Source organism: Rhea americana, unplaced genomic scaffold (genome assembly GCF_003343005.1).
Source record: "Rhea americana isolate MKP2758 unplaced genomic scaffold, rheAme1 scaffold_163, whole genome shotgun sequence".
Lineage (NCBI taxonomy): Eukaryota > Metazoa > Chordata > Aves > Rheiformes > Rheidae > Rhea > Rhea americana.
In genome coordinates, this window is record NW_028185739.1 from 242,339 (window position 1) to 252,949 (window position 10,611).

A 10,611-nucleotide genomic window follows, 5' to 3' on the forward strand; every position below is an offset into this window, starting at 1 on the left:
GTCCCCAGCCCACGCCGCCACCCCCGCATCGCCCACGCGCAGGTCAGGGGCTCGGAGGCGTGCGAGGGGACACGGGCAGCCCGCGGTGCGAGGAGCCGCGTCCTGGGGAGAGGCATCCGCCAGCCCCTCTGCTCCTGCTCCGGCCTCCCCCGCAGCCGCCCCGCGCGAGGGAGAGGGGCCGGGTGCCCCCCGCGGCCGTCCCCTCGCCTGCAAACTCCTGCATCACTGGCCACGGACTCGCTGTCCCCTAACTTCCAGCTACCAGCAGCTTTTATTTTGCACCCAAACACCAGGTGCAACAGAAGGGCCGTCGCTTGCTGGGGTGGGTTTCTGCCCCCGGGAGAGGGGACGTGGCCTGGTCCCCAGCCCCCTGCAGCCGGGGCAGGCAGCAGAGCAAGGCTCTGCTCCCCAAGGCTTCAGCTGGTCTCACCCACCAACCCGACCCGCAATAGCTGTCATGAGCTGGGCAGTGCTCAGCGACGCCCAGTCCAGCCCCGCCGAGCCTGTGGGGCTGGGGAAGAGCTGCCACCCGGCAGCCAGGGGCAAAGTTGCGCCCACTGCACGGGGCAGGGTGGCTTCGTCCCCTTTAACTCCYGTCCAAAAGAGGCACGAGAGTTTCCTGGGCTCTGCTGCAGCCCCAGGGCAAGGATCGAAGGGAAGAGCTGGGCTCGCACCCAGCCCGGTGCCCTCGAGCCCTGCCGATCCTGCAGGCACGGCGCTGAGCAGAGGAAAGACGGCCCGGAGGGGGGCAGGACTCTCTCTATTAGGGGGTGAAAGGGGAGGCTGGGCAGGGGCCGAGACCCCGGCGTCGGGGCTGGGGGCCGRCTGCTGCCCCTGCGTTGGATGATGCAGGATGCTGCGAGCAARGCCAAGACCGGAGAGAGGGGTAGCGGCGAAAAGAGACTACGGCCTCGGAGAAAAACAGACAGCGCCACGGGACGAGTGTATTGCAGCGGGAGCAGGCGCCCAGCACCTGCCAGCAGATGCTCGCCGGCCCCGGCCCCCGGCAAGCGGCACGGCCACCGCTGCCTCGCGGGGACACAGCCCTTCGCGAGGCGGGCTGCAGCGGCACCAGCCCCGCTTTCGAGAGGGCCCCACGACGGCCTGAAGCGAGACGGACCCCAGGAAGGGCTGAGAGCCCAGGAGGGTCCCGGGGCCGAGCGAAGGGGGCTGCGAAGGCGAGATGGGCACAGCGTGTGCGTCGGGCAGCTAAAGCAACCGGGCAGCGCTGGCCACGGCGGTCAGGGCTGCCGAGCGGCGGCGGGGGGCATCCGCGTCCCCCCTCGGGGAYGGCACCGAGGGAGCAAACCGGGTGCCAGGCGAGCAGCGGTAGTGCCAGCGCCGCGCRGACCCGCCAGGCACCCGGGCTCGGCCTTAAGGCGATGGTAAGGCTTCCTGGCGTAGGCAGGGGCCTCGCTGAGGCCGTGGTCCTCCTTAGCGTCTCATGGTCCAATCTCAGGTATGTCCAGGGTCTCCTTTAATCGGTGGCTGGGTCAGAGATCCTCTTCCCCCTTCCCACCATCGGGATCTGCCCTCAGCCCCGGCTGGGGCGGAGAAGGGCAAGGGGGAGGCGAGGGCTGTGGACGCAGCAAGGACAAAATAGCTCAGGGTCTCACGGGCCGGAGATGCTATTTGGAAATCTGTAGGGCTGTGACTACCGGCTTCATCTTGAAGTACTGTTTAAATCTTAGCTTTGCATATCTGCCGAGAGAAAGGGACGGACGTGAGACACTTGCTCCTGCCCCAGCTTCAAGTCTCCTGAGCACAGAGCATCCCTCCAGCAAGGAGGGACCACTGCGATCCATTTGCTTGGGAGCAAATGCCATGGGACCCGGGCAGAGCTGGCTGTCACTTTTCCAGGAGCTTCTGATCGAAAGCAATACGAGATGGCATGGGAGCAATTGCTGCCGTTTGCCATTGCCCTGCTGGGTGCTATGGACATGCATGTGCCGCTTCCTCGGGGCTGAACAAGCCTGCTTTGGCCAGGGAAGGGGCTCAGCCCGCAGCACTGCCCCTTCCCCTCCAGCCCTGGCTCCCGCAGCACAGGGCTCACTCACCTTAAGAAGTTAAAGTCTATGGTAGAGTATTTATCTTGGATCAGGCCCCAGCATGCCCAGAGGAAATGGGATGCCTGCAAGAGACAAAATACAGATCAGAAACYGGCACGAGGCGCCCCTGCCTGCGGGAAGGTCACTCGTCTCTCTCCCGGCCAGGTCCCAGACCTCCCGCGGCCGTGCTGAAAGGACGCTGAGTCCCAGCCAGCCGGGAGCCTGGCCCRAACGCGCATTTTTATATGCTCCGGAGGCTGGTCCCAGCCAGGGCGAGGGATCCCAGCGGGCGGGTGCTGTACAGCTGCACAACGGGCTCGTGGCGCCAGCCTCGGCGTTTGCAGCTGGGCTGGGCTGGAGCACTATCCCGCGTGTCCCTCCCGAGCCCGGGAGGGGATCGAGCGCTGGTGGGAGCGATCCCTGCTGCATGGGAACCTCAGCAAACAGCTCTTTGGGGAACGGCGGAGGGCAGAGCACAGGCAGCCACTGGCTCCTTCTACTCCGGGCTTTTACTTTACCAAAGAGGATTTCCCTCACATTTGGCTGCACACAGTCTATTTGGCTCTCAGGAAGGGATGGCCAAGGTTACAGCCATCAGGGACACTGTGTCCATCGGAAACCTTGGTCAGACGGCTGGAGGCCAGGGCTATCTTTGACCTCGCCAGGGGCTCAGTGCCCCTGACACGAAGCCAGGCTTTTTGGAGCAGCCTCCTGCCCTCATCCTGAAACACCCAACCCCTAGTGGCTGTGCTCACGGCTTCACCGTCTCCTCTCCTCGCCAGCTCAAGCGCAGCAAGGAGCCCCCTGCTCAGCAGAAGAAATCCATCCTGAGGCCAGTCTTTGTTAGAGGCAGCCCAACTTGACAACCCCACTTCATTGCTGGACACAACCCTCGAGCTGATGCATGTGGTAGAGAATTGCAGCATCTCCAAACCACCAAACAAGCTCTTGACCCCTTTACCCTCCAAGGAGGGCCACCTCCACACAAGCATCACTCTCCAGCTGCCTCCTCCCCACCTTTGGCACTCACTAAAGCAAACTTGTTCACTTGCACGTAGAGAGCCTCCAGCTCCTTCTCAGACACCACTGCTCCTCTGCCTCCTTGGTCCTCCTGGGTCAGCTGCTTGTAGGCCTGCAGGTAGGAGCGCAGCCACTGCAGCTGGATCTCCTTGCTGGGGTAGAGGCGGTAGTCCACCTCCTTCACGCCTGCAAGGAGAGTCCATCGTTACCAATGGCCAGGAGGAAGAGGAGAAGGGAAGGGGACGGTTTCTCCAGGGCAGAGCAACGTGACCAAGGGGCTCTCCCCACGCATGACCAGTGGAGTAAAATCATTGCAGGTCCAGGCTTGGGAATTCGGAGGATCAACCYTCTGATTTGAGCCAACCTACCCAGCCCTTGCATCATGACTAAAGAGAGTTGGGCTCTTCCAGATACCACATCTTAGCAACACTCAGGCCTCTTGCTGCTGCTAAAACAGGGATCAAAGAGAGAAAAGACCCTCCCCGGCACATTGCTCTAACCAAGCACAGCCCTGGGAGGAGCTGCCTCCATTTCCTATGGCAGGATTGAGGTTCTGCAYCCTCCTTTCCCTGAGGACAGGAAGACCATGGGAGACCAGTTGCAAGCTGGGGGTTGCCTTTGGTGCCACGAAGGAGAGTCCAACTCACCTGCAAACTCGTTGAAGTGATTCCCGATGTCAAAAGCCTGGTAGTTGTAGCCGGTGTACTCGTAGTCTATGAACCGCACGTGCTCTGCGGAAGCCAAAGCAAGAGCTGTTACAGGTGCTGGGGACAAAGCCTGCGGTCCTCAGTGAGGCTGGCAGACTCATGTGCCAGGATGCTGCTTGGGGGGCAGACCCACTCCTATGGGGGTGCAAAGCCACCACCACCAACCTTCAGTGCCATTGTAGATGATGTTCTTGCAGAGCAGGTCGTTGTGGCAAAGCACCACKGGGGACCCCAGCTGGGAGAGAGTTTCCTTCATCCAGGCCAGCTCATGCTCAAGTACTTCCAGGCTGGGCATGTCCAGGTGGAGGCTGGGGAAGAAGAAAGGGGTGGAATCACTGCTGCTCACAAGAAACCTCTTGTGGAGGCAGAGGGAAATAGTTCCCCCCTGCTTCCCTCAACACGTTTTATAAACAAACTGAGCAGTAACACAAAGCAGCTCTAGCAAGGCTGTTCATGGTGGGGAAACCAGGCTCAGCGTGGGGTGCCCAGCGCCTCCTCGGACACACTGCGTGGCACCGTGGCAGCCAGCGTGGTGCATCAGCCCTGCCTTTCTGCTCACTTAGCCCCGCATCCATCCCCCGAGCTTCCCCAAACCAGCACAAGGAGCCTCCCAGCACTCGCCAGTGAAGCATCCAAGCAACCCCAGGGCAACGGGAGCTTTTTTGGACTCCCCATGGTTACACACACTTTTAAAAACCTCCAAAGTTTCAATTCCAAGAAAAGCGTTCGTTAATGATTACCTAATTGTCTGGATGTAAGGGGCAGACTTGGGTGAAGTCTGCCTGCAGTATGGCGAGTACTAAGAAAAGCCCTGGATCCTGCCGCAGCCGTTCAGGGAACAAGGTTAATCATTTGCTTGCCCTCAAGTCCATTCACCTCCATCACCTGTTGGGGCTGCCCGCATCCTTCCAACATGTCCTGGCTTGGGCTGACACAGTCACTCACCTGACATGAACCTGAGCTCCCGGCGAGGCCTCAGCTGCCCAAAAAGGGAATGAACTGACTTGAAATGGGGACAGCCTGCTCCAATCCATAGCGGATTTGTAGCGTCCCCTCCACCAAGATTAGCTGAACTTTGCTGCTCAGATCCCCACCACGAGAAGGGCTGAGCTTCACCTTATTCTAGCTCTGGCTTACAATGCAGGCCTCCATCCCGCAGACCTCCCGTGCTCACAGGGGCTGATCCAGATGATTGCTTGCTGACGGATCYGGATCCAAAAGTAGCCATGTGGCTGGTCCCAGCACAGACACTCTCCCAAAATCTCCCGCTAGCAAACCTCAGATTTCAGGAAAGGCTTTACCTGGGAACCAGGGCTGTCTCCCCCAAGCCCGTAYGAGCAAGACTTAGAGATGGGTGGGCAGTGGATGCCCAAGCCAGAGCCTGGCTCTTTGGGATCCCTCTGCCTTTACCTGGGGTTGGATACCTTTGGGCTGAGATCCATCTTCACGAGGGCGAGGTATTTGTGCAGTTTCTGCCACAGGATGGGCTTGGGGATGCTGCCGTTGGCATGGATGGCGTGCACCCGGGCCATCTCCTGGGCCACCAGCCTGCAACAGGCCACAGAAGTGCAGGTAAGAGGTGGCCGGGCGCCAAGACCCCCAAAAGCAGCACCCCTTAAAAATAGGTTTGAGACCTCTCAAAAGAGGCTCCTCCAAAGCAGTGTTTAAAAATTCAGGGTCAAGACAGCTAAAACTTCTCTCTGTAGCATTTTTAGCTGCATATCTTTGAAAATTTTCRGGGTACTGCTTCGGTCAACAACAGCATTCACCTTTCCAGGGCAAATTTAGATAAAAGTTGACATTCTTGTGCAATCTCTTCATTCAGCAAAACACAGCAAAAAACCTGCTGCAACCTCGGCATCACCTGGGAATTTAGCCTGTTTATCCCTCAGCACCCATCCAGACTTGTGTATGCAAACGATACCAGAGAAACCGAGATAAAAGTGCCCCAAAAGTAGTTGGAGCAATTGCAGGGAGGATGAGAGCAGCCCAGAAACACAGACAAACCCCTCATCCCGCCCTCGAGACGCACCGTCTCCCCTCTCGCGTCTCCGACCCACGGCAGCGCTCCCCCCCCAGGCCCTCACCTGAATATGCAGGGGTCCCGCACGTGGTCCGGTCCCAGGGCGATGCCCGGCATGAACTCGTAGCACAGGCCGTTCTGGAAGGCGCAGTAGAGGTCGGGGGCACAGCCGTGGGCTTGCAGCACCTGGAAGTTTTTCAGCTCCGTCTCCCGGTCCACGAAAAGCTCCGTCTTCCTGCCGTAGACGCGCACCAGCACCGCGTCTGCCATGCCCTCGTCCGTGTAGCAGGCCACCAGCTTGTTGGTGATGCCATCGGTGAAAAGCTGGAGGAGAAGASGAGTGTGTGTGTGTGGAGGGGGTGGGATGGTGGTGCGGTCACCGGGCATGGGGCAAAGGCTGCCCCAAGTCCCCCGAGCCCGTGTTAACGCTCGGGGCCCCGCAGGCGGAGAGGTGCTGCGATCCCCGTTCCAGCAGGCACACGGGACCCTGTTCAAAGATTTTTCCTCCAGGTCACTACCGATACCTTTACGTCCCTGCCGCGCAGCTGGGCACGAGGCTTCCCTGCGGTGCAAACGGCTGCCCAGGGCGATAACAGGCAGCGGGTGAATAACCCAAACACTTCAGTCCCGTTTTTTCCCAGGCAGAGCCTCCCGTGCAACAGGCTCGAGGTGCAGCTACAGGAGAGGCTTGCGCGAGCACGAAGCTGCAGCACCCACAGCAGCTGGGGGAAGCGCYTGTGGCGGGTGAGTTTGGGAGGCCTCGAGGTTCACCTGCAAACCTGGGCTCCGCACGGGGCCGCACAGGTGAAGCCTGAGCTTGGCAAAGCCCAGCATGGTTGGGGTGGAAATCTACCAGTGTTTTTCACCTGGGAGCTCAGGAATAGCTAGAGGTACCGCACGCACACTTGGCGTCCGAGCCGCCCTGGGAATCGGTCCCAAAAATCAGTGCAATTCACTTGGCGCAAAACAAACCCCGGCAAACAAGGCAGAGCAAACACCAGCAGCCCACCTCCTCCTCCCGATCCTCCCCGCGGGGCCGGGCCGCGCGGGAGTCACTGATAGGCAGAGACGTCGCTGCTGGGGACGTCTCTTGTCACTGCTCTGATGGCTCCTCACAGATGGAAAGCGAGTTCTGTTCTCGCGCCGCCCTGGCTTGGCCGGCTGCCCACGCACATGGAGCGCCCGCGGCCGGCATCGCCTCCCGCGCCGGGGGAGCCCGGGCCGCGGTCCCCTCCCTGCCCCACGCRCGGCATGGGGCGGCCGCGATCGCCTCCAGCGTGCTGCGAGATCTGGGCTCCCGTCGCCCAGCGGGGCGCGCGGGAGACCCCTGCCCAGCCGCGGGCGGGATGCTCGGCAGCGCCGCTGAGCCCGCCGCGGGTCCCGCGCGAGACGGGGCCGGCCGAGGGCCGCGGCCGGGCATCGCCGTGCCCCGCGGAGCCTCCTCTGCTCACGTTGCTTCTTCCCCTTTCAGTTCTGCAAGACGGAGCGGGAGGGGAGCGACGGCTCGTGCTACGGGTGCTCGGGGTGGGACGCACGCCGTCTAATTTTAGACAACTCACTCAGCAACTCACACTCCTATATAGGCCTATATATAGGGCTCCCTATGTAGCCTCCAGAGGGAATCTCAAAGCACTGGAATTAGACACCTAAAGTTACACGGCAGAAATGCCCCTCGCTGCGCAGCTGCGTGGTGCTGGCTCTCGGGGCGGGCAGCGGCCGGGGCTGCAGCCCAGCCGTGGGCGCCGGCCCCTCGGGCTTGCACGAGGCTGCTGCTGTCTCACCTGGAGCTGCGACAAACTGAAGCRACTCCTCCTGTGTCAGATAACTTGGGTTTCTGCCATGCTTCGCTCTCCCCTCTCCTTGTCCTGCCAGACCCAAGAGAGCAGAAATTTGGCAGACAAAAGCTGCYGCGGCCCGTCAGGGTGAAAGAAGCGGCAGCCCTGAGTCAATCCCCTCTGCGAGCTGCCCGCAGCGGTGCCGTCAGCTGCAGGTGAGCAGGGATGGCTCCACGCTGAGATGCTCAGCTCTGCCTCAGATGCTGAGTCCTCACGCTGCTTTGTTTTGTTCCTCAACAGCCCAATGAGCCCTTTCCAGAGGGTTTAATGGGATTACAGAGCCTTATCCCCCTTGAACGCCACGCCATTAATTTTGGAGACTTGCACGTTGTTTGTCAGTGCATGCASGCATGGGCTCTCTTGGTTTGGAGACGGCAGCTCCTCCAGCTCCCAGCAACAAGCACAGATGCTCAGGAGATGCCCAGAGTTGTTCCTTGTGGATCTCATGCACTGAAGGTCCCAGTCCTCCCCTGGTGTTGCTGCACCACAGCAGTGGGGAGGAAGCAAGTGCAGCTCTGCACAAGGCACAAGGAAATCAAGGAGCCTTGCAGCAATTAAACGAGGGGCGAGACCCRAGCGCTGCGCAAAGGCAGGGAAGAGAAGCGGTTCTGCCCCGTGGTGCTGCACCACGGCCAAGGCAGCGGGGCTTGCTGCGGGCTCCGTGGGTCAGACACACACCGTGGGCCCGTCGCAGCTCCCCTCCTCCTCCGGCTCCCGCAGAGCTGTCCCCGGCGCAGCCCCGCGGCACGCTGCCACGCTCGCTGCCTCCCCTGCGCGCAGACACGCACCCGGCCCACGCAGGCACTCCCACCTCCGCTTCGCGGCATGGGGGGCTCCGGCACACCTCCCCGGCGGGCAGCCAGGGGACTATCTCAGCAGGGCACCAGGTTGYCAAAGTTGGACTATACAAGTCCTGGAAGGCAGAGCAGGGCCCTCCGCCACACCGCAGTCCTCGAAGCGGCTTGGCTCCACGTCCCTGCTGCTCTTCTTATCACGGGATGAGCAATGGAGGAGTGCGTGCTTCTCCGATAGTGCGGCTGGCTGACTCACCGACAAACGCCTGTGTCTTTTCTGTGCAGAGATGCTTCTGCCCAGGGATAGAGTTTAAGGGATGAGGAGCCAGAGCCCTGGAAAGGGGCAGAACCTAGAGCAAAAGTATCTTCTCCCACCAGGGGCTGAACATCGCAGTGACTGGAGGGCAGGTGGAGGGGGCATACAGACCCTTTTTCCCTGCCTTTTGCACCCTGCCCCAATCCCTGGGAGATTTTTACATGCCATGAGCGCAGCCTGGTACAGTCACACCGAGCAGCTGTGCACTGACACCGTGCAGCTAGGTGGTGTGAACTGGGCGCCGCTCCAGGGAGTGGAGGAAAGCTAACAGGAACGCTAATGGGAACCAGCTGAGAACCGGTGCACAGCTCCAGTCCTTTCCCAAGGAGCTCTTGCAATAGCAGTTAAGGGAAATGCAACTTGAGTTTTTTCCCTAACTCCCAAGTTTTTTTTTTATTTATTTTTTTTTATTAAAAACATATACATACATGCAAGCTGCTGCTGAACACTGACTCCCCTCCAGCGCCTGGAGAGGACCTGGATACCAGAAAGTTGGGGTCTTTTATGAATATGAGCCTCTAATGCTACCAGCATCGGTGAGGCATGCTGTCCCCCCTGCTGTGCTAGGTGCTCTACAAACACGGAGCCCAAGACATTTCCTGGCCTTAAAACTTTGCAGTCTGAGGAACTCTTAACTCAGAGCTTCCTGTCTATTACCATCTGCCCTTTCATATATATTTTCCTGCAGCTTCTTGTATTTAATTACACTTAGCTATTAATACATTTTTAATGACACGCCAGGCACACGGGAAGCATGTGCCTTTAGAGGACATACATACACACGTACATGCATTTGAGCGCATCTAGCTCCGGGGCTTCTCCGCTCCTGTGCCCACTGCCAGGAGCCCAAAGACACAAACCCCATCAGCCTCATGCTTCCAGCCCAGACGTGGTACCCAGAGGCGGAGGAGAGAAGGGTGAAACAGCCAGGCTGCCAGTGCCACACTAGCAAGCCCCGTGCGGACCCGCTGTCTGTGCCAGCCCATCTCTCCCGGCCGCTGCAGCGAACCCCTGCCAGCCTGTGACAACTGAGCCCTGCCCTGCTCGGGAGCCTGGCGCTGAATCCCAGCTCCTATCCCAACTTGAACATCCAGTGCAATGGTCCCAGCAAAGGTGCGAGCCCCATGCAGCTACCCGCTGCAGTGGTGGCACCCGGCAGCCCCACTGTGCAGCACGGGGTACAGGGGTGCAGCACCAACAGGGGCAGTTMCAGGGGAACACGGCGCACAGGCTGCCGCCCTCCTGCCTTCGCCGACCTCAGCAGCCCTGAGGGACCCTGGGGACATGCTTGCACCCGCAGTCACCATTCAGCAACCCCCCCAAAGGGGTCTCCAAAGCCTGCTGGGGGTGGAGACCTTYGCATACCTGATCAGCCCCAGCCAGACTCCCAGAGTAGGGGCAGGATGCTATACACTCCTTGGCAGGCTCTGTAGTCCCCCTAAGATGGGTCCTATAGCAGCCCTCAGGCAGGACCTACTGCCCTGCCAGGTGGACCTTATAGCCACCCCAGAACGGGTCCTATAGGGTCCCCCAGAGTGGACGCTATAGCCACCCTCAAGGATGGACTCTAGAGCCCCCTCAGGCAGAACTTATACCCCCCCCCCGGGTGGGCCCTACAGCGGCCACCAAGCGGGCCCGGAGCCCCCTCGGGTGCCCCACAGCCGGCGGGAGGGCTCGCCGGCGGGATGCAGCGGCCGGTGCCCGGGGGCCCCGGGCAGGCTCCCCAGCGCCGCCCCCCCCCCCGCGGCGGGCCGTACCTTGGTCTTCACCCGCGCCGTCTCCCAGGCGGGTCTCAGCTCCCGCATGAGCCGCAGCGCCCCGGGCAGCACGTCGCCCTCGTCCACCGCAATGCCGAGGTGGAGCACGGC

General features: G+C 60.8%; 1 protein-coding gene across 1 annotated transcript; it reads right to left on the reverse strand.

The window, feature by feature from the left end:
• Nucleotides 1–924: 924 nt before the first annotated feature.
• On the reverse strand, nucleotides 925–10,605 carry ETNK2 (ethanolamine kinase 2). The gene is made up of 8 exons (XM_085300347.1): nucleotides 10,501–10,605; nucleotides 5,863–6,122; nucleotides 5,186–5,323; nucleotides 3,941–4,083; nucleotides 3,716–3,799; nucleotides 3,079–3,254; nucleotides 2,058–2,131; nucleotides 925–1,701 (listed from the first exon to the last, which is right to left on the reverse strand). The coding sequence occupies exons 1-8, from the start codon at nucleotides 10,546–10,548 to the stop codon at nucleotides 1,629–1,631; spliced, it is 996 nt and encodes a 331-aa protein (XP_085156473.1). The 5' UTR covers nucleotides 10,549–10,605; the 3' UTR covers nucleotides 925–1,628.
• Between the last annotated feature and the right edge of the window lie 6 nt (nucleotides 10,606–10,611).